The sequence below is a fragment of the Giraffa tippelskirchi genome, chromosome 13, assembly GCF_054371585.1.
Source record: "Giraffa tippelskirchi isolate mGirTip1 chromosome 13, T2T-mGirTip1v1.2.pri, whole genome shotgun sequence".
NCBI classification, from domain to species: domain Eukaryota; kingdom Metazoa; phylum Chordata; class Mammalia; order Artiodactyla; family Giraffidae; genus Giraffa; species Giraffa tippelskirchi.
In genome coordinates this window covers 116042447-116070394 of record NC_137287.1, presented here as the reverse complement: position 1 = coordinate 116070394, position 27948 = coordinate 116042447, and the positions used below count along the sequence as shown (strand labels likewise).

The window sequence follows — 27948 nt, the reverse complement described above, 5'->3', positions numbered from 1 at the left end:
AGCCAGCTGCCTCCCTCCTGCTCAAAATCCCTCTAGGCTCCCCAGGACCCCCAACGCCCTGAATTCTGCACTCTGCTTGTTCTCAAGCCTCTTCCTCCGCACTTCCCAGTTCTGGCCGTTTCTGCACCATTTGCCATCCTCTGAATGATTCTCATTCGCGCAGTTCTCACTTTGCAGCTTCTGTTCCCCATGCCTGGAATGCCATCCAGTCCCTTTCTCAAGCCCAGTTCTAGGGTCACCTCTTAAGGAAAGATAAGAATCAAATACCCCGTGAGTGCTAACCCTGTGCTGGGCACTTTGCCTTCTTCCTGCCCTCACAACGACCGTGAGATGCAAAGTATTAGCCCAGTTACCCAGCTGAGGAAGCTGAGGCTCAGAAAGTTTGAGCGTTGCCCATGGTCCCACATCAGGAACCCAGTGCAGCTGAGATGCAAACTCAGATCCATTTCCACTCCTCCTCTGTCAGAAAGGGTCTCTCTGCTTCCTGTGTCTCCCAGGCAGGTGGTTCCTCTTTAGGGGGAGGGTGGAGGGACATGGGCACCGGTTCCAACGGCGCCAGGACACCTTCAATCAGCCCTGACCTGCATCTCTTAGGTACGCCATCGACCGCGACTCAGATTTGGACCAGATCTTTGATATCGATGCGGACACGGGTGCCATCGTCACCGGCAAGGGGCTGGACCGAGAGACGGCCGGCTGGCACAACATCACAGTGCTGGCCATGGAGGCGGGTGAGCCAGGGGGCGGGGCGAATACGGGGGGAGGGGAGATGGCCGAAGGGTGGGGCGATGGGCGGGGCAAAGCCCAGGGAGGAGGGGCCAAAGGCTGGGGGCAGGGCAAAAAGTTAGACACTGGGCCGAGCTGAGGTGGGGTGTGGTCGGCAAAGGCTGACCCACAGGAACGCAGATCTGGGAAGGATCCCAAGCCAAAAAGGCAGGGCCCAGTCTTGAGTTTGGCTTTCTTCCTTCAGCTTTTATTGAGCACCTACTATACACCAGTCCTTTTTTTTTTTTTTTTATAAATTTATTTATTTTACTTGGGGGCTAATTACTTTACAATATTGTAATAGTTTTTGCCATACATTGACAAGAATCAGCCATGGGTTTACATGTGTTCCCCTTCCCGAACACCAGTCCTTTTTATAGAGGCTGGAGATATAGCCCCTAACAAGGTTGAAAAAAACTCCTCTCTCCATGGGCTAGAGCTAGACCCTCAGCAGACTTCGAGAAAGGGTGTTCGCATGTCAGCTGATGCTAAGTGCTAACAAGAAACTGGAAAAGAAGAAAGCAGAGGAAAGGGATTGGGAGGGAATTTTATCTTAGGGTAGGTCTCTCTGCGAAGGAGACTTTTCAAAAAAGAGCTCGATAAAGTGAGGGAGTCATGCTGCCATCAGAGGGAAGAGAGTTCCAAGGAGAGAGAACAGCCAGTGCAAAGACCCTGAGGTCATAGTTGGAGAAATAGCAAGGAGGCCAGTGTGGTTGGCGAGGGGCAGAGTATCTGCCATTACAGGGTCTTTGGACTTGACTCCAAATGAGGCGGGAGTCACTGAGGGGTTTGAGCAGAAGAGGGAGGTTGCCTGACATGTTACCTGTGGCTGCTGCTTTGAAAATAGATTGTTTGGGGGCTGCAAGGCAGGGGCGGGGGTAGGGGGAAGGAGCAGGGGCTCAGCTAGAATTTATATGCAGCAGGGCCCTGAAGATGAGACAGTAGCCTGGCCCAGGGTAATAGCCATGGAAATGGTGAGAAGTGGTCAGCTTTTGGAGGCAGGCTGAAAACAGAGCCCCCTGGACCTGCTGATGGGGTGAGATGGAGGAAAGAGATGGAGGGTCAAGACTGACTCCAGGGTGCTTGGCCTGTGTCGAAGAGTGTGTGTGTGTGTGTGTGTGCGTGCTCACATGTCACAGGCAGTTTGATGCAACTGGGGAGGCATGTGAGCTGAGAAAGAAAGAGGAGGCCCTGGGACATGGAGTCTAGACAGGTCAGGCCACGGAGATGAGGAACTAAGAGCTCCTGGGGTTTGCGGCACCCCAGGAGTGGGGAAAGGGCAGTTCAGCAGGCCTCCTCCTCAACCAGAGCAACGCTGCCAGTGCCCATGCTGGACCTACTCTGTAAGCTCCCCGCCCTGTCAGCTCTCCAGGTCTCAGCAGCCAGCAGAGCCTCTAGTAACCGATGGTGACAGCAGGAATACTCAGAGTCTCAGCCTTGGTGGGAGTGGGCGCCATTCAGACTCCCCTCTGCAGACCTGGGCCCCAAGGCCCTCCTGCGCCTTCGAGCCCTCCTGGTGGCTCTCCTCCTCCGCCTTCCCTGGCTGGTGCCTCCCACTTCCCTGGCCCCACCAGCCCATTCCAGCTGAGGAAGTCCCTAGGCTGAAGTTCCCTTGTCTCTTTCAACTTCGGTTTAAAAGAAAATACAAAGCTGGCTCAAACCTCAGTGCCTGCTGCTCCGAAGCCTTTGAATCCACTTCTCCACCGCATGAAAGGGAGATAACAAAGATGGCTGGAGAGGAAGTGGAGGCTGGACTGGTGGGAAGACAGCTACCACTCCTTACCTCCCTGAACCTGCTTCCTGGGCAGCCAAGGGGCCTGGCCGGGCTGCTGGGCAGAGTTGCCCCCTCTCCCTGCCCACAGAGCATCTCCCCACCAGCTGTCACACTGCCCAACGGCCCACCGCTAGCAGGTCCCTTCTTGGGTTAAGCATTGTGCTTCTTCCTGCCCTATGAATCTCTTCCAGAAAGCAGCTAGTGCTGCATACAGAATCTCTAATGCTACCATTTCACAGAGAGAGTGTGTCAGGGGACTCTCCCCAGCAGACGTTTTTACAGTGTTTACCTAATAGATACTGAGCTTGATCCTTTCTAGCACATACTTCTATTGAAGCATGATCAGTTACAGGTCAGCACCCATTTTATTGATGGGAAAATCGAGGCTCAGACTATTAAGAGCTTTGCCCAAGGATGTGCAGTGGCAGAGTCGGGATCTGGGGCCGAGTCCTCCTGGTTTCTTCCACAGCTTTGCTCCGCAGCCTCCCTTTTCCTGGTACTCTGCTCTCTCGGCCCCACCCCTATTGCCCCCACACCATCTCAGTAACTGAGCATGGGAAAGGAAAAGACTGGGCTAGAGACCACTCCCCTCGGAGCTGCAATTCACACCTCCTGCCCAAGTCTCACCAGGGATGTTAATCAATGAGAAAATGAGTTGTTCCCACTTCACAGTGCTGGTGGGAGGATTAAATAGGATAGAAAGAATTTAGCCTAGTACTTAGTGCTCAGTTAATGATATCTATCGATCTGGACTCAGTGCACTTGACTTAAGCCCTCACTCTGCCAGGCGCTTTACAGTGCTGTGTTCACTGAAGCTCCCCACCTTTCAGATGTTGATTCTGCCATTACCCCCAATGTATGGATGAGGAAACTAAGACCCGGGGAGGTGAAGTCATTTGTCCAAATTCCCGGCCCCAGCCAGTCTGACTGCACGGCCCGGCGTTCACCCAGCTGCCCCCGAATCATATGTCTTTGGTGCCAGGCACGAAGCCAGGAGTGGCGCCAGCGATCCATCCACTCCATCTTCTTGCCCTCTCCGTGAGACAAGGACAAATTGTTATCCCCACTTTACAGACCGGGAAGTAGAGGCTCAGGAAGGAATCTGATGGCCCCAAAGTCACAGAGCCAGTCCCTGGTGGGGGATGGGGGTGGGCAGGGCTCCTACAGCCAGGCCGGAGCCTCCAGGACAATGCCCTGGCATCTCCCCACCACCACCACCCCGCCCCCACCCCGTGCCCTTCTGCCAAAGCATCTATTTGGCTTCTCACAAACAGGGGACCGCGGCGGGGTCATGGTGCCCTGCCTGATCCGGGTGCAACAAACACCAGGTGACAAGAATCAAAGGGGAAATATTTACACACAGCAGCGGAGCTTTGTGAGCACCTCGGAGAACGCGGCACTGAGGCGCAACCGCCGCCTGTCAGACCGGATTACCTCAAAGACTCCCCAGCCACTTAGTATGCGGGCTCCCCTCTCCCCTGAACTTCTGAGTCATCCATTCTGCCCATGCAGACGCTCCTTCCACTGACATTATCTTTAACGTTTTGTAATCATGAAATATTAATGACCGATATTGAATTTAAAGTACAATTTGTGTCTGAATCCTTCAGTGGAAAAAAGGGCAGTTGTAAAGGGACAGTCTTCAAAGAGACAGAGGGGTGGTGGAAGGGCTGGCGAAGCCGGCGCTGGGGTTGGGGGGGTGGTGTGCCAGGGGGCTGCAGCCGGCTTCCTGTTCCAGGCCTTAAACTGGTCTGCAGGGCTGGTCTCTGGCTGGACAGCAAAGAGTTAACTAGATTAGCTAGAGCTTCCCCATCTGGGTCACCCCAGGCCAAGTCACGATTTCACAGGCCCCTGATTTTTCCTTTCTATCACAGAGCGAGCTTTATGATTTAGATATGCATTTGTGTGCTGACTTTGTTGATCCCTCTTCTCCTGGGAAAAGGACCTTCTGTGAAGGCAGGGTCTCTTCCGTATCTGTAGCATTTACACTGGGCCTGGCGCTTAGTAGGTGCGTACACATATTAGGGTGGCCAAAAAGGTCATTCGGGATTTTCCGTAACATCATATGGAAAATCTTGAACGACCCTTTTGGCCAAGTCAGTACTTCCTGAATGGATGGTAAATGGTCTTGCCCGCCCAGTTAGGAAGGCAGGGCAGCATGATAAAGAAAAACTGCTTTTGTGGTCCGTCTCCCAGCTGAGAGTTTGGACAGTTTTCCCCCTCTTCTTGCCTTGATTTTCTCACCTATGAAATGGCACCCTATTGGATAGCTAGGAGTGTAATAACAGTTACTGTTAACTATTAATCACACATGCTCAGTCGCTTCAGTCATGTCCAACTCTTTGCAACCCTATGGACTGTAGCCGGCCAGGCTCCTCTGTCCATGGAATTCTCCAGGCAAGAATACTGGAGTGGGTTGCCAAGCCCTCCTCCAGGGTTTCTTCCCGACCCAGGGATCGAACCTGTCTCTCATGTGTCTCCTGCGTTGCAGGCAGATTCTTTACTTGCTGAGCCACCTGAGAAGTTCATAACTATTCATCATAGTGGCTTCTATTTATTTGAAGCTCACAATATGCTGGATATTGTGCTGAGTACTTTATATAAAGTGTCTGCTGGGGGCCTCTTCTCACCCACCAGGCCTGAGCAGTGGAGTCTGGGCGTAGAGTCTTGGCCTCTGACCTCAGGAGGTCTGGCCCTGCACGGACTTGCTCGAGACAACACAGGGTAGAGGGGATGGGGCGGTGGGCTCTCAGGAGGTGCAGGCAGGGGAAGAAGGCAAGAAAGCTTTCCCAGAGGAGGGGAAGTCTGAGTTGGGTCTCAAAGGTGAAGGAGAGTGGGGTTGGGAGCTCCCAGCAGGAAGACCCTTGTGTGCCAAGGCCTGGAGGCTTGGCCGACAGGAAGACTACTGTCCATTCTGAGAAATGGGGTGTGGCCAGAGGCTGGGCCGGAGGGTAGCTGAAGCAGGTGAGATGAGCTGAGCATGCAGAAGCTCACTGGGGGCCTCTACAGGAAGGGCCTCGGATGTCCTATGAGCAGTTGGACATCTCCTGGAGACGACAGGGAGCCAGAGCAGGTCTTCAAGCAGAAGATGGAGATGGTCAGATGCAGTCCCCTACAACCACTTGGGCTTGTGGGGGGAAGGGGGACGGGAGAGGGGCAGCCTGGGGCGGGGAACAGATGGGAGGCTGTCAGGAAGACTCAGCAGAGACATGTGCTGAGGGTGGAGGGCAGGGTGAGGGCAGGTGGGAGGAAGTGCTGGGGAGGCTGACTGTAGTGGTCTGGGGAAGAGGCTTGGCACAGCCCTGCAGGGAAGGGGTTGCTTCAAAAGGTAGTGAGCTCCCCATCACCAGAGGTGTGTAAATCAAGCCTGGGTTCCTCTTGGACCAGATAACTCCTGGGATCCTGAGCTGCCTAGGTACTTAACGGATCCCACCAGGAACAAAGATTTCTGTGAGGTCCATGGAGTCTTTGTAGGAAAGCCCAGAGTATTAGGACCAGCTCAGCCCTAGGAAGGAAAACTTCCTTCCACCCACCACTGATTCCAGGGCCCCTATTTTACCCAGAAGTCCTCCCCTACCCTTTGGCGGATGAAACATCCCCACCTCAACAAGGTGAAACATCCCCACCTCAACAAGGTCAAACTTCCAATCTCCATGTGGAAGCCAAACAGATAATCAAAAAGCAGAGAAGGGCGCCCTAACCTCACGCTCCCACTGGAGGTGAGTGGGGACCAGGCAGGAAGTGCAAGGCATCTGCCCCTGACAGTTCTGGCACCCCTTCCCTGGAGCACCCCCGCCTGCTCACCCAGTCCCTCCCCCCCACCCCACCCCCCTGCCTTCCTGCCTGCTTGTCTTGGCCAGCTCGTAATTGGGATGATAAATCTTCCTGCCCAGCTGGCCAGCACTAATCAGAGCCTGGTGTTCGGATGCAATTTAATTCCCTCTGGAGGTGGGGGGGGGGGGTGGGAGCTGAGGGAACTGTGGATCAGAGGGTCCAGGCTACCCTTGCACCACTGCAGGTGAGGGAGAAGGAGGTACCTTCCAGCAGCCCCCACCTCTGCGGCCCCCTCCCTCTGCCCTCCCCACTTCTCACTCTCCCTCCCACGCCCACTGTTTCATCCTCACTTCTGTCTTTCTCTCTGGCTTCTCTCTTTCTCTGTGACAACCAAGGAGAACCTCGGAGTCCAGCTGCATTTGTTTTACAGATGAGAAAACCCTGGTCCAGGGAGAGAGGCAGGAACAGGGTCGGACAACTAGACTATTCCCTCGGTGGTGTGACTCAGGAGGGGGTGCAGCCCCCACAGAACTTGTCCCTCCAGAGGTCTCGGTCTCTCCCTGTCACTCCACAGCAGCCCAGCATGGTTAGAGATGCTATAGACAGTGAAACCGATTCACTTGACAAATCTTTATTAAGCACCTACTGTGTGCCATGCAGGGAGGGGCTGGGGAGACAGCAGCACACAAGAGACCAAAAATCTGCTTACTTTCTAGTGGGGGAAATAGATGATGTGTGAATTTAAGTAAGTAAAAATATAGACAGAGGATGAGACAGTTGGATAGCATCACTGACTCAATGGACATGAGTTTGAGCAAACTTGGAGACAGTGTAGACAGTGAAACCTGGCAGGCTACAGTCCATGGGGTTGCAAAGAGTCGGACAAAACTTAGCAACTTAACAACAACAACAACAAAAATACAGGGATGTTGGATAAACACTACAGAGAGAGGGCAGTAAATAGGGTATCTGGTGGAATTGCAAGGAGCAAAGTAAAATAAAATCAGCAGAGGAAGTCTCTCTGAGAAGACATCTGGGCAAATATCTGAAGGAGGGAAAAGAGGAGACTTGGACCAGAGGAAAAAGGAGAGTGGGGTGAGGGACAAGGTCAGGGAGGAAGATCACACAGGCCTTATGGGTATGTAGGTCTCGGACGTATAGTCTGATTGCCCAGGACTGAGGGCAGTCAAGGAAAGCTTCCTGGAGGAGGCAGAGACATTTGGGGCCTCAAGGCAAGCCAGCCTCCGGCAGCTAAAGGTGGTCAGAAAGGCCTTGTTGTTTGATGGGTAGAAAGTCCCTGTTTTGAACCAGGCTTAGGTTCCATTGATTGTCCCCTGTGAAACTTTGGGCAAGTTCTTTACCTCTCTGAGCCAGTTTCCTCATCAAAAATGGCAGTAATTCAAATTCTTACCTCCCACAGGGGCTGACAGGATGAAATGAGGCAGAACAAACCCTGGCCCATGGCAGGTTCTCTACATGTGTTTGCTGGTGTCCTTCTGAGAGACGCACATTCCTAGGAGTTCCCTAACAGGGTCACCAGACCAGGCCCTAACTCCTCTGCCTTTCCTACTGGCCTCCAGCCCTCTGAGTCCAGTTTGGTCCAGACACTATATTAGGAATGGCCAGGGGGTGGGGTCTTCCTTAGAAGGAATCCAGAGTTTTACTATCTATAGGCTCCCCTCCCACCCCAGGACCTTTGCACATGCTATTCCTACTGCCTGGAGAACTCTTTCTTCCCATCCCCTTCACCTGACCACTTCCTAGTTGGATCTCAGCTTAAAGGTCCCCTGCTAAGTGCTAAATAGCTTCAGTTGTGTCTGACTCTTTGCAACCCTGTGGACTTTAGCCCACCAGGCTCCTCTGTCCATGGGATTCTGCAGGCAAGAATACTGGAATGGGATCTTCCCAACCCAGAGATCAAACTCGCATCTGTTACATCTCTTGCGTTGGCAGGCAGGTTCTTTACCACTGGCGCCACCATCCCCTACTTCATGGTAAACATCCCTGTGCCCCACCAGGGTCGGAGCCTCTGCCTCCTCCTCTCACAGTTCTGGACTTTTTTTTCTCTCAACTCTTGTTACCGTCTGGAATGCTGTCTATCCCTGCCATAGACCAAGAGGCAGTGTTGGTCTTGTTCAGTATTGTGTCCTTGGTATAAAGGAGGTGCTCAAACTGTAATAGTCAGCAAAAACCAGAAGTCTCAGTTTCAAATTGCCCAGTCCGGTCCCCCATCTGTTATACAGAAGGGACTCTGAGACCCAGAGAAGCTAAGGGACCTGCCTATACTGGCTCTCCCACCCAAGCCTGCTCTCTTCCCAAGGCACCCACAGAATGGCCCACGCTTCTCAGCCCCTTGGCCCCCAGGGCTTCACCTGCCACCTCCCTGGATTAATGGTGAGCCAGCTCAGAGAGGAAGCACCCGGCCGAAGCACGTTTAATTTTAATTTAGGATTCGGTTAAGACTGCAGGCCTGCTCAGCTCTGGGCTGTCAATCAGCCTTCCTCAAGGCTGCATCAATTAGTTTAAAAATATTGAATGTAATTTTGCCTGACACAACATATTGCAGCTACTGCAAAATATAATTTATTTTAGAAGAAGAAATAATTAAACTAATTTGCATGTCAGTCAGCTGAACTGAGATGCCAGGGGAGGGTGGGTGGGACCCCTGGGGGATCCAGCCATGGGAGAGGGCACCTACCGCTGGGTGTGGGGCGAGGTCAGCCTGGGCCTCGGTCCGAGCAGTAGCTGCATCTGGATGGACAAATATTCAGGCAGCGGAAGGGCCCACTGGCATTGCATCTGGACTAAGCACTGGACTGAGAGTCCAGAGACCTGGGACCCAACGCCAATTCTGCCATTGACTTTCCTGTGGCTTTGGACAAAGTCTTACCCCTTTCTGGGCCTCAGTTTCTCCATCTACAAAATAGGTTTAGGGCATTCTCTGGTGGTTCACTGGTTAGGACTCGACACGTTTACTGCTGGGACCTCAGTTCGATCCCTGGTCAGGGAACTAAGATCCTGCAAGCTGCAAGGCACAGCCAATAAAAAAAAAATTTTAACAGGTTTAAGACCTCCTTTATGGGTTGTTTTGAAGATCCAATGAAAGATAAGAAAGTTTGTAAATTGGAAAGTTCTGCATGAAGAGGAAATTAATTGATGGATTTCTTGTTTTATACCAGTAACATTTAAGGTGGTAAAATTATGCATTATTATCAATTATTACAAATGATGCTGTGATCCATAGGGGTTTGGAGGAAGCCAATCAGAGGCAAGATGTCCAGTTGGACCTCCCCCAGAACCTGCCAGTCACCCCTGCAGAGTAGTTTGCAGCACTTGCTATGGATACATAGTCTATAGATTCACCTGGAGCTGTTCAAAAAAACCATCAATGACCAAGTCTTGGGCATCAGTTCATTTTAAAGCAGAATTTAAAAAAATTTTTTTTTTGTATTGATTTGGCTGCATCAGTTCTAAGCTGCGGCTCATGGGAAGTTCCCTGCATCATGCAGTCTTTCACTGGGCCTCATGGGCTCCGCAGTACGGTGCACAGGCTCTCTAGTTGGCGGCAGGTAGGCTTAGTTTCTCCATGGCATGTCACCTCTTAGTTCCCTGACCAGGGATTGAACCTGCGTCCCTACATTTCAAAGTGGATTCTTTACCACTGGACCACCAAGAAAGTCCCTTCCCAGGTGACTCTAATGAGCCAGGCTGGAGACTGCCATGATGTCAAGAGCACGAGGGTGCTGCCTTAGGGTTAGCCCACGAGCTCTGGGGTACCAGGCCAGCCGCCAATTCAGGGGGTCTCTGAGATAAGCTATGTAGGTGGCAACTTTGGTGACATAGAGACACACCTCTTGGCTGCCCAACCTCTCAGATCTGAGATGCTCTCTCTTGCCAAAGGACTCAGGACTTTCCCAAGAAGTGACCCGTAACATTTGAAAGGAGGAGCTAAAACAACAACGAAATGGTAGCTTTGTAAAGTAAGGATGTACTAACTAATCTTTTTGTGACAAGCATTTCGCAATATCCATGTGTATTGAATCACTGCATTTTACACCTTAAACATACAGTGTTATATGTCAATTACATCTCAATAAATCGAGATAATCGAGATAAGAGTTACAGCTCAATGAAGAGATAGGAGAGGCCCAGGAGAACCCAGAGAAATGACACAATAATGGGTGTCTCACCAGCAGTGGACCCAAGCCTTCACTGAGGATCTTATCTGACTCTGAGGACCCCTTCTGCATGGCCCCACAGGACTCTACCTCTGCCTCCAGCCCTGAACCCCGCCCCCCCCATTGAAGGGGAAGGTTCCCTCTCACCCCCTACCCTCCCTCTGCCTCAGTGGGGAGAGAGGTGCCTGTTCCTGGTGATGGACCTGACCCTCCCCTCCTCCTCTCCCCACAAAGCACCCACCAGCTGGCTGTTCTCCGGCAAAGTGCTCTTAAAAATAACAGCTCACCCGGCATTCCCAGTCACGACTCCTATCTCTCGCCCCTGGAAAAGCCCCCTCTAATCGCCGAAGCGGCAGATCTGGGTGAGCTGAGAAGATAAGGCACCCCTGGCTAAGGGGAGCTCCAGTGAGGAGTCGGGGTTTGAGTTAATTAAGGACGCCCCCCTCCCTTCCTTTCCCTGACCCGGTGGCCACACCTGCCTCCCAATCTCCATTTCTGTCTTTATCGACACAGGAGCAGCTGCAGTCTGCATCCAATGGGGCCCTTGAGTTCACAGAAAGGAACAGTCAACCACCCCCCTCTTCCCCCAAAAAAACTCATGGGGTTCCTGGTTGCCTGTCCTTGATTGCACTGTTGGCTGGAACATGTCAGTAATGAACTCATGGCTAAGATAGCCAAGGACATGGCACCCATGAGCACTCAGAGGTCTGGGGACTGTAAAGGGCCAACGTTCAGGATGCTTCTCAGAAAGGACAGGAGGGGATGGGGTGTCCCAGAGTCCTGAGTCACTGAATGTCATTGCTGATAGGATCCTTCAAGGATGCCTGTTTATTTAACAAGTCCTTAGATAACACTTGTTGTGTGTTATATATACAGTTTTAAGTGCTGTGCAGATATTGACTCAATCTGTCCGCCTAACCAACCCATTCCTAACAGACCCATTTTGTTGTAGGTAAGAAAATCAAGGCACAGAGAGGTCAAGTGACCTGGCGTGTATCGCACAGCTACTAAGTGACCCCACTGAGATTGGAACCACCTGGTTCCTGAGTCCTTGCTCTTAATCACTATGCTCTGTTTTCCGGGTGTGGAAACTGATGTCAGAGAGGGAAAAGTCTTACCCAAGATCAAACACCGTGTCAGGGACAGAGCCATGCCTGAAATGCAAGCCTCTTTCTGTCTAAGTGTTTCCAGGTTTCACTCATTCACTCAGCAGATCTGTTAGAACCTAGTCTGTGCCACATGCCACCATGCTGGGGACCCAGGAACTAATACAATGGAAGCCTTGACCTCAGAGACATCACAGATGGAGGGGTGGGGACTGCATGGTTTTGGAGGTGAAGACTCACCTCCAGTGGACTTGTCTTGCCCTCTCAGGATCGAGTCTTAAAAGAGCAAAGGTTTGGGACTTCAGCTGCCAGCTGACCAGTTCTTTAAATTCTCCAATGTTTTCATTTCTCTTCTGCAATATGGGGATAGAAATTGTACCAAACTAACAAATTTCTGCAAGGATACCTGAAATGATGGCTATGGATGCTCCAGGAGCATTCTATGCGTGCTGAGGTGAAGGGGTAGGGTGGCAGTGTTGACTATAGTTTGATTGGAGATGGGAGAAGGGGGTGGTGGTGCTGTGGTAATGATGTGGGTGATGATGGCAAGGTCATGGCAGTGTTGGCGGGGCTGTGACAGAGATGGTGGATACCGTGAATGACTGGAGATGATGGTGGTGGTAATATTGGTGATTGTGGTGTCGGGGAGGGGGGTGCTGGGGTTGGTAAGGGTGGTGAGTGATGGCCTTAGTGTTTGTGGTGATGGTAGAGATGAGGGAGGTGGTACTAGTGGATACAACGGTGGTGATAATTCTCATGCTGATGGTGATGATCATCTAATGGTGATGGTGACAGAGGAGGTGGGGTGGCATCGGTGATGGTGAGAGCGGGGAGGATGGTGATGGTGGTACCAATAGTTATGCTGGTAGAGGTGGCAATGCTAAAACTAACGGTGGCAGTGCTACTAGTAATGGTGATGGTGAAGGTGTTAGTAGTAATGGTGGAGATGGTGATGGCATTGGTGATGGAGTGGTACTGGTGATTATGGTGACGGTTACAGTGATAATTGAATGGTGGTGATGATGATAGCAACACTGGTGGTGGTGAGGACAGGTATGGTGATGGGGACCCATTTAGCCAGTTGTCCAGCTTGACCAACACAGATCTCTCAATGTGACCCCACTGCCTAATGTTCTAGCAGTATATGGGAGGCTGTCTAGATCTCACACTTGAAGGCTCCCACCCTACTGCTGTGCTCTTGTTACAGACAATCATGCCCAGCTATCCCGGGCATCCCTAAGGATCCGAATCCTGGATGTGAATGACAATCCCCCAGAGCTGGCCACACCCTACGAGGCAGCTGTGTGTGAGGATGCCAAGCCAGGCCAGGTACCACTAGGGGCTGGGGGCTGGGGGTTGCTACCACGACGGTTGCTGGGGCAACCTCTGTCCAGGCCCAGCGTGGGCTCGGCCTCGCCTCAGTCCTCTGCCCCCTCCTCACCCTTCAGCTCATCCAGACCATCAGCGTGGTGGACAGAGACGAGCCCCAGAGTGGGCATCACTTCTATTTCCGCCTGGTGCCTGAAGCTCCCAGCAACCCCCATTTCTCCCTGCTCGACATCCAAGGTGAGTTACCTCTGAAGGACCGCCAAATCCTAGGATTCGTGGAGGGAGGAGCCTAGCCTCCTCTTCCCCTTCCCAGGTTACGGAGGCCCCTAGAGAGCCAGTGATGGGTCTGATATCACACAGAACGTCTGCGCCACGCTGGAGCCCTTACCAAGCCTGCTGGCCAGACTGAAGAACGAGCAAGAGGTGGGTTGGTGGAGTGGAGGGGGCCAGCTCCAGGGTAACAGTGATTGATAGAAAGACACAGAGAAGGAATACCTGAAGAATGGGAGCAGGTGCAGCTCCAGGGTAGAAGGAGCCCCTGATCTAAGTGAAGACTGGAATAAGCCAAGGATCCCGGGTGGCTCAGACGGTAAAGAATCTGCCTGTAATACAGGAGACCTGGGTTCGATCTTGGGTCAGGAAGATCCCCTGGAGAAAGGAATGGCACCCCACTCCAGTATTCCTGCCTGGAGAATCCAATGGACAGAGAAGCCTGGCGAGCTACAGTCTATGGGGTCACAAACAGTCGGACACAACTGAACAACTCACACAAACACACACACACAACTCCCACCCTTTTGTTTTAAAAATGGTTTATCCCTTGGGACTTCCCTGGTTGTCCAGTGGTTGACAATCCACCTTCCAATTAAGGGGGCGCAGGTTCTGCCTCTGGTTGGATGTCCAAGATCCCACATGCCAAGGGGCAACTAAGCCCATGTGCTGCAACTACTGAGCCCGCGGGCCGCAGCTAGAGAAGCCTTTGTGCTGCAGCTAGAGAAAGCCAACGTGCCTCAGTGAAAACTTAGCATAGCCGAAAAAAAAAGTGCTTTAACCCACTCGCGTTTCTCTTTGCATCCTCATGGTCACTTGGGAGGCGGTTTTTCTTACCCCTCCCTCATTTTGCCGGAGAAGGCAATGGCAACCCACTCCAGTACTCTTGCCTGGAAAATCCCCTGGACGGAGGAGGCTGGTGGGCTGCGGTCCATGGGGTCGCTAAGAGTCGGACATGACTGAGCGACTTCACTTTCACTTTTCACTTTCATGCCTTGGAGAAGGAAATGGCAACCCACTCCAGTGTTCTTGCCTGGAGAATCCCAGGGACAGGGGAGCCTGGTGGGCTGCCCTCTATGGGGTCGCACAGAGTTGGACATGATTGAAGCGACTTAGCAGCAGCAGCAGCCCCTCATTTTTCAGGTGATGAAACTGAGACTTTAAGAGGACAAAGGACTCAGAGTCATATAGGGAGTCAGTGTGAGGCTGGGATTCAAACTCACACGTGTCTCAGTTCTAATGTGCTTCCTCCTCCCTACCTTGAAAGCAAACTGAGCTGATCCCATTTGTGAAGTTGAAGTCTGGATCTTTAAGGGGTAGACTTGGGGTTGGGATCAACACACTGGGAGTGAGGGACCTGGGTCTCAGTTCAATCTCGGTTTATAGCTTCCTCTGCAACCCTGAGGTGAGCCTCAGTTTCACTATCTGTAAAATGAGACTGGAAATGCCTGCCAGGCAGCTAGGTGGCCCCGGTGAAATGGGGCCTACCAAAGTGTATTGTCAGTACCTAGAACATGGCATCTCCTTCATTCAGCAACTATTTATTGAATATTTATTGAAAAAATGTCTAGATGCCAGGCACTGTTCTAGGTTCTAAAAATGCAGCAGCGCCCAAGACAAAATCCCTGCCTTCATGGAGTTTATATTCCAGGGAGGGAAAACAGAAATTAAACAAATAAATAATATGATGAGGGCGGTAAGTGGCCAGCAGGAAGAAATAATGCAATCTTCACAAGAGTCTGGACTTTGTTCTATTCAGTGCTGGACCCTGGGTGCCTGGCACATAGTAGGTATTCACATACATGTGTTAGACAAAATAGGAGGAAATAAAGCAAGGTAAGAGTAGAAGCTGGGCTTCCCAGGTAGCGCTAGTGGTAAAGAACCCACCTGCCAATGCAGGAGACCCAGGTTTGATCTCTGGGTCTGGAAGATCCCCTGGAGGAGGGAATGGCAACCCACTCCAGTATTCTTGCCTGGAGAATCCCCATAGACAGAGGAGCCTGGCGAGCTATAGTCCATGGGGTCGTCAAGAGTCAGACATGACTGAAGCAACTGAGCATAGCACAGCACAAGAGTAGAAGCTACTTTAAATAAGGTGGCTTAGGGAAACCTCTCTGAAGGAGTCAATAGTGAGGAGGGATCTAAAGGAAATTAGGGGTGACTCATGCAGACAACTGCAAAAAGAATGATCCAAGTGCAAGAAACAGCAAGTGCAAAGGCCCTGAGACAGGAACAGGCTTGGGATGTTCAAGACCTTCATAGTTGGGGTGAGGACTGGAGGACATGTAGTCAGAGAGGTACTAAGGGTCAGATTATGTGAGTTCCTTTTGAACCTGGAACAGGTCTGGGTTCACCCCCCCCCCCTCAAGACTTTGGCATCCCTTCCCTCAGTGGCCTCTGAAGCCAGGTCCATTTGTATTTCCAGGAGTCCTAAATGGATTTAACAACCAGTGCAGCTCAGATGACCAATCAGGACACTGATCATAAACCTGGAGTAGGACCCTGGGGCCTCTGCTGAGCCAGGCTTTAACCCATCAATGACTTGATTGGGTTAAAGTGGGGGTGTGCTGGTGGCTCAGCAGTAAAGAATCTGCCTGCCAAGATAGGAGACATGGGTTTGATCCGTGGTCCAGAAGGATCCCACATGCCATGGAGCAACTGGGTCCATGCGCCACCACTATTGAACCTGTGTTCTAGAGCCCAGGAACCACGACTGTTGTGCCCACCAGCGGCAATTGCTGAAGCCCTGGAGCCCGTGCTCTGCGATAAGAGAAGCCACTGCAAAGAGAAGCCACTGCAGTGAGAAGCTTGAGCACTGCAACTAGAGAGTAGCCCCCGCTCCCAGCGACTAGAGAAAAGCCCACATGGCAACAAAGACCCAAGCATAGCCAAAATAAATAAATAATTTTTTTTAAGTAAAGTTGGGGGTGTGCTTGACAGAGAGGCTGAGGCAACAGGGCAGGAATTGGGGGACTCAGAGTCACAGCTATTTAAACCTTTCTGGAAGTAGTTCAATATTTTAACAACTTTCACCACCAGTACTGCCCTGCCTGCTCATCATTGCTGTGGAATCCTGAGCTGGGCATAGGAGACACAAGGAGCCCTGGCTTGACCCCTTGACCTTGCCAGGTTCACAAATCTTTCCAATCCAAGGGGCTTGAGGTTATGCCCCAACTACCCCTCTGTGATCGAGGGCTGGGGGGCTGGGTTGGCCACCAGGGTTCCCATCCAGTGTGACCCCCTGGTCCAAGCCCTAGGAGCCAGGGCGGCAGCAGCGTGCTAAGGTCAGCACAGGCAGACAAGGGCTCCTCCTTCCAGCCCCAGCCCCTCCCCACAGTGTGCCAAGCCCCCTCCTCCTCACTGTATAAATATCCCAGTTGACAAACGGCTACCCCAACCCATCTGTTTCTTTGTACAAATTTGTAGCCAGTTTGGAAACGTGATTTATAAATATTGCTTTTGCAGCCAGGGATTGACACTGATGTATGTCAGGCCAGATGGATGGATGCAGTGCTGGGCTCAGATCCCGCCTAGAAGGGTGGGATCGGGGTCTGGGGTGGCCAGCGGCTTCCCCAGATGAAGCCAGCTGCTGCCAGCAGAGGAGCGAAGAGGAATGGGAATGAGGCTCAGGGATTTCCTCTTACGGAGTGAAACAGTAGAAGGAACCAGAGCTCTAGAAACATATGGCTCCCGTGGTCAAAGACAGCAGCCCTGAGAAACAAATGTCCCCTTTCTCCTCCTCTGTTCTTACTTGGGAATTTGAGGCTGAGCCAGAGCCAGCCACTCATTTTTCCAATCTGTCTTCTTCTCAGTGCCTCCACAACCACTATTATTTCACATCTAAAACGTACAACAGCTTCCTAACTGGTCTTCCGCATCCACAGTTGTATTTTAGATTAGAGGCACCCTTCCTTAGAAGGTAGGGACTATGTCTGTCTTATTCACTGCTCTAGCCTCAGGGGCTAGACTAGTCCTGACTTCTTGTTGTTGTTTAGTTGCTAAGTCGTGTCCAACTCTTTTGTGATCCCATGGACTGTAGCCCACCAGGCTCCTCTGCCCATGGGATTTCCCAGGCAAGAATACTGGAGTGGGTTGCCATTTCCTTGTCTAGGGGATCTTCCCGTCCCAGGGATCAAACCAGCAACTCCTGCATTGGCAGGTGGATTCTTTACCACTGGACCACCAGGGAAGGCTTATCCTGACCTGTAGAGGCTGTTTAATTCCTATTTGCTGTTGAATGGAGGGTTGATATGTCACTGGGTTGCTTCTTTGCCCACCAGTCAGTGGCTTCCTATTGCCTTTAAGAAAATAATGCAATTCCTTACCATGGCCTCTAAGATTTTCTATAATGAGCCTCTGCCTCCCTCTCCAGCCTCTTCTTGACTTGCTCTAATCATCACCCTATCCCTCCTGCCACAAGAGACTGCTCTCAGCTCCTTGAGTACCTATGCCTCTTCCAACCACAGGATCTTTGCGTGGGCTATTCCCTCTCCTAGAATTCATTGTTCAGGGTTCAGCAATAATATCATGTCTTCACCCAAAGAGTTCTCCCTGACCTTCCAGACTGGGTCAGATCCTCTGTTAAATGCTCTTCCTATAGTTTTCCTTCTTAGCACTCCTCATGGTTTGCAATTGTAGGCTAAATTGTGGGTTTATTTGATTAACATTTGTCTCTCACATTATCACTTAAGACCAGATCCAAGACTATGGTTGATTTAGGTCTTCATTATTTCCCTCTTATGACTAGCATGGTGCCAAGCACACAGTATGTACTCAATAAAGATTTATTGGATGCATGGATGGAGGGATAGATGAATAGATGGTGGAAGGATAGATGGATGGATGGATGAAGGATGGACGGACAGATGAATGGAAGACAGATAGTTGGATGGATGGATTGATGATAAGATGGGTGGATGGAAAAGATAGCTATGCCACCAATTCACAGAATAAATTCAGACAAATCCGTTCTCTCTGAACCTCAATTCCATGTATCTAAAATGGGAATAAAGTTACAACTCTTGATGTTTGTGAGGATTAAGCATTTCCACCCAGTCCTTGATGCGTTAAAAAAAATATGCAGTCAACGCAAAGGAGAACCACGCTATTCCTTTTTCCTCTCATCTTGCTCTTCAGCCTTTCATCCTCAGGGGAAGGCAGATGTTGTCACAGCTGACTTGACTGCCCTTTGACAGGAGGCTGGAGTTCAAGCCAGAGCTTGAGGAGCTGACCCAGGACCACCAGTTACCCTAAAAGATGTGGCTCATCCAAGCATCATTCTTTCAGGCTGGCTCGCTGCCAGGGAAGAGACAGGCACACGCTACCTTAGCGCAGCATGACAAGTGCTGTAACAGAAGTGTGCATGGCACCTGCATAGTCAGAGCAGGGCGGGGGAAGCCATAAATCCTTCCTTCCCAGAGAGCAGAGAAAGGAGGCCACAGAAAGGAGGTGACATTTAGCTGCAGCATGACGGATGAGGAATTTGCCCAGGCAAGAAGGTGGTGGGGATGTTCCAGCTAGCGGGAACTTGGTGAATAAAGTCAGGGCAGCCTCAACAGAGAGCGGGCGTGGGGTACAGCGTGTGGGGGTGGGGCATGGAAAAATTAACAACCAGCATTCATGGAGAGTTTCTGCTTTGGGGGAGCTATTCTACAGGGCTGGGTGAATTACACTATTTCATCCTCACACCTGCGTGATGCTGTTTTCCTCAGTTTTGGATGAGGAAACCGAGGTTCCGAGAAGCTAAGTGAGTTTCCCAAACTAGCACATGATAGACTCAGCCTTAGTTATTAACATTTTAATGAAAATTTTCCAATATTTATAAAAATAGAGAGAATCACACAGCAAACTCTTATGTGGCCGTCATGTAAGCTTCAACCCATGACCAGTCTTGTTTCAGTCAGATCTCCAGGCTACTTCACAGATGTGCCCAAGACCACAAGTCGGGCCTTCCGAGGGCCCTTGGTTCTTGCTTTATGTCCATGATGGGGAAGGCCAGGACAGGCACACTGGGGGCCACGGAAGAGGCTGAGTTACCTGGGGACACGAAGCTGGGGAAGGGACCCAGGCTGCCAAAATCTGAGGTCGGAGAGACCTACCTGAAGCCTGTGAACGCTGAGAGGACTCAGGAAGGAAGCCTGAGCCCCTCGCAGGAAGTGGGGCCCCTTTTGTGGGGCTGGCTGTGGAGGGTGGGGGCAACAGCCAGCAGCCAGGTGGGCTCTGAGTACTTCCACCAAAATGATGGGGGGCGGGGGGGGGTGTGCCCGTGATGGCCTGGCCCACACAGGGGAGGTGCAGAGGAGTCAGGAGGCCAGGGGAAGTAGGCACGTCTACACATTCTCCACCCGCCCCTCGAGTCCTGACTGGCGCCAGCCTGCAGCCGTATGATGAGTATGACTCATGTGAGTTCACTGTCTCCTCTGGCCGCCTGCATCCAAAGGAAAGAGAGGGGCGAGGAGACCTTGGTGCCCTGGGGCGTCCTTATCAGGCCCCAAGGGCATGTCCCCGGCTCTCCAGGCTCAGCTCTTAAAGAGACTCCTGACAGCAAGCTCCCTCAGCCAAAGGCAGGTGCCAGTCGGAGTTCCCAGTCTTCTCTGATGACCCAGAACTTGTCAGAGCTCAGGAAGCCACAACCTCAAGACCACAGGACCCCAGGGTCAGGATGCATTTGACAGCTGGGGTAGAATCTGGAACAACAACAGCAAAAAAAGGCTGTTGAGACACATGGCAAAAAAAAATTGACATAGCCAGGGACAGGACCTTGGCCCAGCTGGGGACAGCATCTTGGAATAACTAGGGACAGGACCTTGGCACAGCTGGGGACAGAATCTTGAAATAGCTGAAAGCAAAACTTTGAGACAGCTGGGAAGAAACTTAGAACAGCTAAGGACAGAAGTGAAGGCTCGAGGGCTGAGGACAGGACCTTCAGGCAGCTGAGAGACAGAATTTGGGGAGATCAGGTCCGCTGGGAGTTGGTAGCTGGGGGCAGAGTGAGCAGATCCCAAGGTGGACTCGGGAGGGGCTGGGACAGGCAAGGCTGACCCTGAGTCACTCGCCCCTCACTTTCTCTGGAGCAGACAACACGGCCGCAGTGCACACACAGCACATAGGCTTCAACCGGCAGGAGCAGGATGTGTTCTTTCTGCCCATCCTGGTGGTGGACAGCGGACCGCCCACGCTGAGCAGCACGGGGACACTGACCATCCGCATCTGCGGCTGCGACAGCTCGGGCGCCATCCAGTCCTGCAACACCACGGCCTTCGTCATGGCCGCCTCCCTCAGCCCCGGCGCCCTCATCGCCCTCCTGGTCTGTGTCCTCATCCTGGTCGGTGAGTCCGCCAAGAGCCAGCCCTACCCCCCCGCCTGATTGGCCCCCATCCTCTGCCCTGGATTTCCTTCCCCAGCGGCCCCCGTGGAGGTCTGACTTTCCCTGTCCGCACAAGGAAGGGCTGGCTTGATGGAGCTCCAGGTTCTTTCCAGGATCCCTAGGGTGGGAGGCCTGACTTTGTACTCAGAGCCTTCACAACAGGGGGAGAACTTTGGTTCTCCAGCTTGCAGGGTGTCCACCTGGCAGGTAGGAGATTTGATTTTATTGTGACTGCGCCCCTCCTGCCATCTGGCTGTAGCTTCTCCTTTGTCTTTGGATTTTTTTAGTGGGTTTCAGCATCCTCCGGTCGATGGTTGTTCAATAGCTAGCTGCGATTTTGGTGCTCTCGAAGGAGAAGATGAGGGCGTGTCTTTCTACTCTTGCATCTTGAACCAATTTCCTGAGCTCCAAGCTCTAACCCGCAGCTCTTATAAGAAGTCTCCTAAGTACCCAGCAGCCGCTTTGCCAACTTCAGAAGGGGTCAGCACCCAGTGGAGACTAAGTTCAGCTGACTCTACATGGCCCGAAGTCCCCCCTAATTTTTAAAAGCCAAGCCTATGTTTTAAAGTTCTCTCATGTCTATTGTCCTATTTAATTCTCTATGTAGGACTTTTAGTAAATAGGGCTCTTGTGAACCTTACAACCATTCAGCCAGATGTACCAACCCCATTTTTCAGATGACAAAACTGAGGCTTGGAGAGGTTAAGTGGCTTGCAGAAGGGGACCCAACTAGTCTTCTAACTGGGTCTTCCTTGAAGTCAGGTCTTTTCAGCCTGTGTTTTCTGTTCCTTTAACTACCCCGCCTGCTGGGAAGTCTGGGCTTCCCCAATGGCTCAGAAGGTAAAGAAACAGCCTGCAATGCAGGAGACCCTATTTGGATCCCTAGGTTGGGAAGACCCCCTGGAGAAGGGAATGGCTACCCACTCTAGTATATTTGCTTGGAGTATCCCATGAACAGAGGAGCCTGGTGGGCTACAGTCCATAGGGTCACAAAGAGTCAGACACAACTGAACAACTAATACTTTCACTTTTTTTCACTGCTAGGAATTTAAACTGGGGGCAAAATCTTGGGACAGCTGGGGTAAAATCTTAAGGTATTCAGGGAGGGGGCAAAATCTACTCTGGTATCAGTTGCACTAACAGCTAGCCACTTGAACCCCCAAAGTGTCCCCGAGGAAGAGGTCCAGTTTTAGAAGCTAAACTAGACCCACTGGCCACAGTGCCGCCTCTCGCTGTCGAAGCAGAAGGGCTTCACCTCAGCCCTGACCTCTGGACTTCACAGAACAGCCAAAGCTGGAGGAGCTCAAGGAAGGGCCAGATGGCAGATCCCAGGTTTGCTCGGTTCCCTGGGAGATTCAGCTGCCTCCTACGCCTCACCGCCCACCCCTGGGACCTGCAGAGGCCCTGGGCAGGCCCCTCTTAGCTAGGAGGCTCCCCCCTCCATGGCTCAGAAACCCTTTTTCCAGAGGGTGCACTTTACAGCAGTTTCATTTTCCGAGGCAGTGCAAACAAATTTCTACCTAATTGCCCACAAACGAAGAAAGTGCACATCAGTGCTGTAAAGGTGACGGGTGGAATCGCTGATCAGGCCTGGCACATCTGTCGCCCGCCGCCCGCGCTCCCCACCATCTGCTCTCACGGGCATCACCCTCCACAGCTCCAGCCTCCAGCTCCGGAAGCTGTCCATCCATCTTTCCCACTTCTCTCCTGACACCTTTCCTCCCTCCCGACCTGTCCCTAGTCTGCACCCCCCCTTCTCTGTCATGGGCCACCTTGTTAGGTCATGAGCCAGCAGCCTGCCCCATGGCCCTCGCAGCTGGTTCTGGCCCCTGGCCTAGCCCGAGCTGTTTGGAACAGCAAGAAAAATCCAGTGCCTGACATGATACCCAGCGCATCTCTGTCCATTCATCTACTCACCCGTCCATCTAATTCTCTGTTTGCTCATCAGTTCCCAGTTTATCCATCCATGAGCCCCACCCCCATGTGCTCAATTATTCTAGGCACTGGGATTCATCAGTAAATGAAAGAGGTGAAAAGCCTCGAGTCACTGGGAAGTTGGGGTTGCTGTTGCTGAGGTGGGGAGACAGAGGGTGGGAAGGAGGAAAGATTATTATTTCAAATTTCAACAGGTTAAGTTTGCGATTCTCCTGGTCACCCCCTGGGACTTGTTGGGGAGGAGACTCGATGTACAATCTAGGTTTCAAGGGAGAAGTCCAGGCTGGAGGCTTCAGTATGGGAGCTGTCAGCCTCTAAATGGAATTTAAAGCCATGAGACAAGGAAAGCGCCAAGGAAGAGGATGTGGATAAAGGACCAAGGACTGAGTCCTGGGACATCTGATGTTATGAAATCAGAGAGGGGACTTCCCTGCCCCTGGTGGTCCAGTGGTTGGGACTCTGTGCTTCCAAGGCAGGGGGTGCAAGTTCAATCACTGGTCAGGGAACTAGGATCCCACATACAGCATAGCCCCCCCAAAAAAAAAAAATTTTTTTTTTTTTAAATAAAAGTAGTCAGAGAGTAGAGGAGAAGAGAAGCTTGCTTAGAAGGTTGAAGATAAGGTATCAGTGAGGTGGGAGGAGGAAGGGCACACAGAGTCCTTTCTGGCAGGTGAAGAAGCCAAGAAGGGACGATTCATTCCTTCTCTCAACCTTGCAACACCCAGGTCTCCATCTAGTTCTTCATTCAGTGATTCATTCAACAAGCATAGTTCTCACGCTTACTGCGTGCCAGGCACCCCGCCAGGGGAACATGCCCCGGGTCCTCCAGGGCAGTTCAGAGTGTGGATTTGAGGTGAGATGAGACCAACATATGGCAGGGTCTGTGCTATGAAGGAGCCGTGGCTTTCAGACCTGAGCTGCCTCGGCATCACTTCGAAGCCTTATTGAAACAGACTGCTGGGTCCCACCCACGACCTGAGAACCTGCATTTCTAACAAGTTCCCAGGAGGTGCCAATGCTGCTGATCCAGGGAGCCAAGCAGGGCAATAGGGAGGAACCCTCACCAGGGAAGCTTGGAGGTGATGGTGCTGAACCTGGCCTGGAGCTCTCAGACAAGGGTTCCTGCAGGACATACCTGGATCTGAGACCCAAAGGGCTAACAGGGTGATCAGGGCCTCTGGAGTGGACAGAGAAGGACAAGGGTGAGAGAGAGGTCAGGGTCAAGGACATTTCACTTCCCCCAAACCTCAGCTGCCCTCTTTCCACCCACCAGCCCACAGAGACCTCATGGGGATGTATCTTCATAGAGTCCAGGATGAAGACCTCAGAAGTTGGGTCCAGCCCGACAACACACATGAAATCTTTTAACACCAGCTCTCTGTCCCCACCCCCAGTGACAGTGTAGCCTTGATTTGCACACCTCCCAAGACGGGCAGCTCACTACCTCTCCAGATAGCCAACTCTGTCCAGACTGTGAGAGATATTCTTGCACAGAAATCTAGGAAATCTGCATGAGCTTTTAGGCTGAACTAGCTCTGCTGGGCATCAGGAGAAGGGTGGTCCCCGAGACTGCCCTGGGTGGGGCTGGGCCCTCACGGGCGCCCGCCTGTCTCTCCCGGGCAGTGCTGGTGCTGCTGATCCTCACCCTCAGGCGCCACCACAAGAGCCACCTGAGCTCGGACGAGGACGAGGACATGCGGGACAACGTCATCAAGTACAACGACGAGGGCGGCGGCGAGCAGGACACCGAGGCCTACGACATGTCGGCGCTGCGGAGCCTCTACGACTTCGGCGAGCTCAAGGGCGGCGGCAGCGACGGCGGCGGCGGCGGCGGCGGCGAGGGTCCCGCAGGGAGCGCGGGGAGCCCCCCGCAGGCGCGCCTGCCCTCGGAGCGCCACTCGCTGCCGCAGGGGCCGTCGAGCCCCGAGCCGGACTTCTCGGTGTTCAGGGACTTCATCAGCCGCAAAGTGGCGCTGGCGGACGGGGACCCGTCGGTGCCGCCCTACGACGCCTTCCAGACCTACGCCTTCGAGGGCGCGGACTCGCCAGCCGCCTCGCTCAGCTCGCTGCCCAGCGGCGGCTCGTCGGGCTCCGAGCAGGACTTCGCCTATCTCAGCGGCTGGGGCCCCCGCTTCCGGCCTCTGGCCGCCCTTTACGCCGGCCACCACCCGGACGACGAGGCCCCGGCTTCCTAGCCCGCCCTCCCTGCCGCCCGGGACCCGACTGCACCCCCAGGACAAAGCACGTCCGTCCCCTGCTTCACCCCCTTTCTCAAACCTCCCACCCTCCCAAGGCGGCCAGGAGTGGGGCCACGGGAGCGGACTCTCCAACGGTATCCCTTCCCGACGGGGTGGGCAGCGTTCGCCCATAGGTGCGGGAATTAGGATCAACATCCCGAAAACTGCCCCGAGAAAGGGCGGCTCTTGGCTCTGGGGGTTACACAGAGAGAGGAGTGGGGTGGGGCGTGGCTCCCTCCTGGCTTGGGGGAAAAGCCTGGAGGGAGAATGCTGCCGAAGTGCCCCCCCTTCCCCAGGTATCCCCCCCCACCCATCAGAGTTAAGAGGGAAGAAGGGCTGTTCATTTACTAAGCGCCTACTGTGTACTGGGACTGTGCAGAGACCGTCTTAGTCGTCATGGAAACCGCGAGGTGGAGCCCTGAAGGTAACAGATGGGGAAAGCGCGCCCAGAGCAGTGACTGGGACCTGTCCAAGGACGCCTGGCCAGTGTGCGGTGGAACCACGGCCCTTGCTGGCTACCTGGCCTTGGGCAAGTTACCTCCCTTCTCTGGGCCTCAGTTTCCTCCTGTGTCAAACGAGGCAAATTAGCAGAACCTACCTCGAAGAGTCCTGAGGATAAAAAGGTTTCGTATGTGTCAAGGGGTTAGGACAGTGCCTGGCACATAGTAGGTGTTCAATAAATGTTAGCCTTTGATACTACTATTCTTTTTGTCATTATTAGAAGCCAGGCGTGTCTGTCTCCCAGGTCTGAGCTCTCTCCCCACTTTCTCTGTATTTCTAAGGAAAGAGAAAAGGTGCTCCTGCTCTGAATGGAGGATGGGGGGCGTAGGGACATTCCCAGTGACTGGAGTTTCAGGCAACACTGAAATAGGACACTGGGCAGAGGTGCCAAGAGAGGACAAGGTGGGCTGCTCCAGGACTTGGATCAAGTGGAAGGGTTGCTGGGAGATGGAGGAGTTGAAAGCCACTGGGTGTGATGAGGACCTTATTTTATTTTAGTTTTACCTTTTGACCGCACTGCATGTGGGATCTTAGTTCCCTGACAAGGGATCAAACCCACTCCCTTTCAATCAGCAGCATGGAGTCTTAACCCACTAAACTGCCAGGGAAGTCCCTGAGGACCTTATTTATTTGGTCTGGGACCCTGCAGTTTCCCCAGCCATGGACCCCAAGTTAAGGACCCCAGGGCTAAGTCATCTCTAAGAACCTCCAGTTCTAAAACCATTTGATTATAAGATACGGGTAATTTGCTTTCACACCCCCATCCCTAAGTGATTCATTCATTCCACATTGATTGGCTGTGAATTCCAGCTCCTGCTAGGTAGGCATCCTTCATCAAGGTCCTCAACTGCTGAAGCCTCAGTTTCCTCATCTGTAAAATGAGGCTAATGATAATCCCTTCCTTAAAGGATTGTTAAGAGACTTAAATGAAATAACGAGTATTAGGTTCTGATCTCAGTGCCTTCCTGCCACATTGAAAGTGATCAATAAATGCTCACTTGCCTTTTTCTTTTACCCTCCCAGGGAGCGTTCATTCATTCCCTCCACATTTGCCAAGGTCCACTGTGATAGATCCAGAGACAGTCATTCTGTCCTGAGTGCCCTACCTGTATTATCTCATCTAAGTTAGATACTGTCAGCCTAGTTCACAGATGAGAAAACAGGCTCAGAGAGTAGTAACCCATACAAAGTCATTAATACACAGAGCATAAGTAGTTCCTTCTTTCCAGTAACTTCCAACTGGGAGGGTGGGGGGTGGGGGGCCAGAAGCAGCCAGTAACAATGCATTGGGTAAGCGTTGTAGCAGAATTAACAGAAAAAAATTGCTGGAAACACTGAAGAAAGATTGAATAGTTCCCAGAGGAGGTGACTCCAACTGGATCTTGAAGAATGAGTCTGAGATATATGAGATAGCCGAGCAAGCAAGAGCATTCCAGGCAGAGAGGAGAACAGCGTCCTCAAAGACTGGGGGTGGGGGAGTGGCAGGAAGCATGAGGCGGCTTCAGGAATGATGTGTGGTCCCCAGGGCTGGACCACCAGGTGGAGGAATAATGAGATGTGAGCAGGGAAGACTGGTCGGAGGCCAGTTGGGAAAAGATCTTGAAGGCCAGGCTAAGAAACGATGCTTTGGTCAACTTGACCATGCCTCCTAAAGTCCACTGAGAGATGTGGGGTTAGTGTGGTCAGCCCAAGAAGGGGCATATTGAGACTCTCATCCATGTAGGAGCCCTGGTAACTTGGGGACCACTGAGAAGACATGATCTCTCCCTCACCCAACTGTGTGCCCAGTTCTCACATACAGAATCCCAACAGTTCTCAGGTTGGTATTGCCACCGCCATTGTAGAGAGTGTAACTGAGATCCAAATCCAGAGAAGTAAAGTGACCAGCTCAAGTTCACCCAGCTGGTGGGGACAAAGCTGAAACAACACAAGACCTCTGATTCCAAGGCTCTGTTCCTTCTACATGTGCCCCTTGCATTGACAGACTCTGGCCCTGCCGAGAAGATTACAGACAGGTTGCACGTCCAGAGGGACAGAGTCACAAAGACCCTTAAACATTTTGTCCAAACCCCATACGTGGAGAATGACTTTCTTGAGGTCACACAGAGTTAAAGAGCTTGCCAGAAATAAAAAAACGTTCTTCATCCAGATTCACCTTCTAAGCCTCTGACTCTTCTGTTTTCCAGCTGTGTGACTTCAGACAAGTGTTTTACCTTCTCTGTGCCTCTATTTTCTTCTCCATAAAGTGCACACACTAGAACACCTACTCCATAAGGTTGCAGTGAGGATAAAACACAAAACTAGCCCCTGGCACTGAGCATTTCCCACACGCCAGGCACTATTCAAAGCCCTTCATGTGAATTACCTCTTTTAATCCTTCATCAGCTCAGCGAAGTAGCCCTCATTTTATTGGTCAGAGAATGAGGCACAGAGAGGTTAAGTAACTTGCCCAAGATCAAACAGCTAAGAAGTGGAGATGCCAAGATTTAACAGGGGCACTCTGACCCCCAGAACCTACACCGTCTGCAGCACATACAGTGCCTGACCCACAGGAAGCCCTGGACACGTGGCCTGGGTGTATTTGATGTCACCGTCTTGCCCTGGGAGAGCTTTTCCTCGGCTCACTGCCATGTTCTACAGCCTGTGGGAGTCCTCAAGCCTCCCTGTGATTTCTGCTAATCCTAGGAGTGGGATTGGAGGGCTAGAAAATGCC

General features: G+C 52.2%; 1 protein-coding gene across 2 annotated transcripts in view; it reads left to right on the top strand.

Moving 5' to 3' along the window:
* Window positions 1-25431, top strand: part of CDH22 (cadherin 22) — an 80307-nt gene extending 54876 nt beyond the window's left edge. For both annotated transcript variants that reach the window (XM_081553425.1, XM_081553426.1), the window contains exons 7-11: window positions 595-731; window positions 12805-12926; window positions 13046-13163; window positions 20273-20524; window positions 24121-25431. In XM_081553425.1, coding sequence (XP_081409551.1) covers window positions 595-731; window positions 12805-12926; window positions 13046-13163; window positions 20273-20524; window positions 24121-24692 — 1201 coding nt within the window. In that variant the 3' untranslated portion in view covers window positions 24693-25431. The remainder of the gene's footprint in view (window positions 1-594; window positions 732-12804; window positions 12927-13045; window positions 13164-20272; window positions 20525-24120) is intronic.
* The last annotated feature ends 2517 nt before the right edge of the window (window positions 25432-27948 follow it).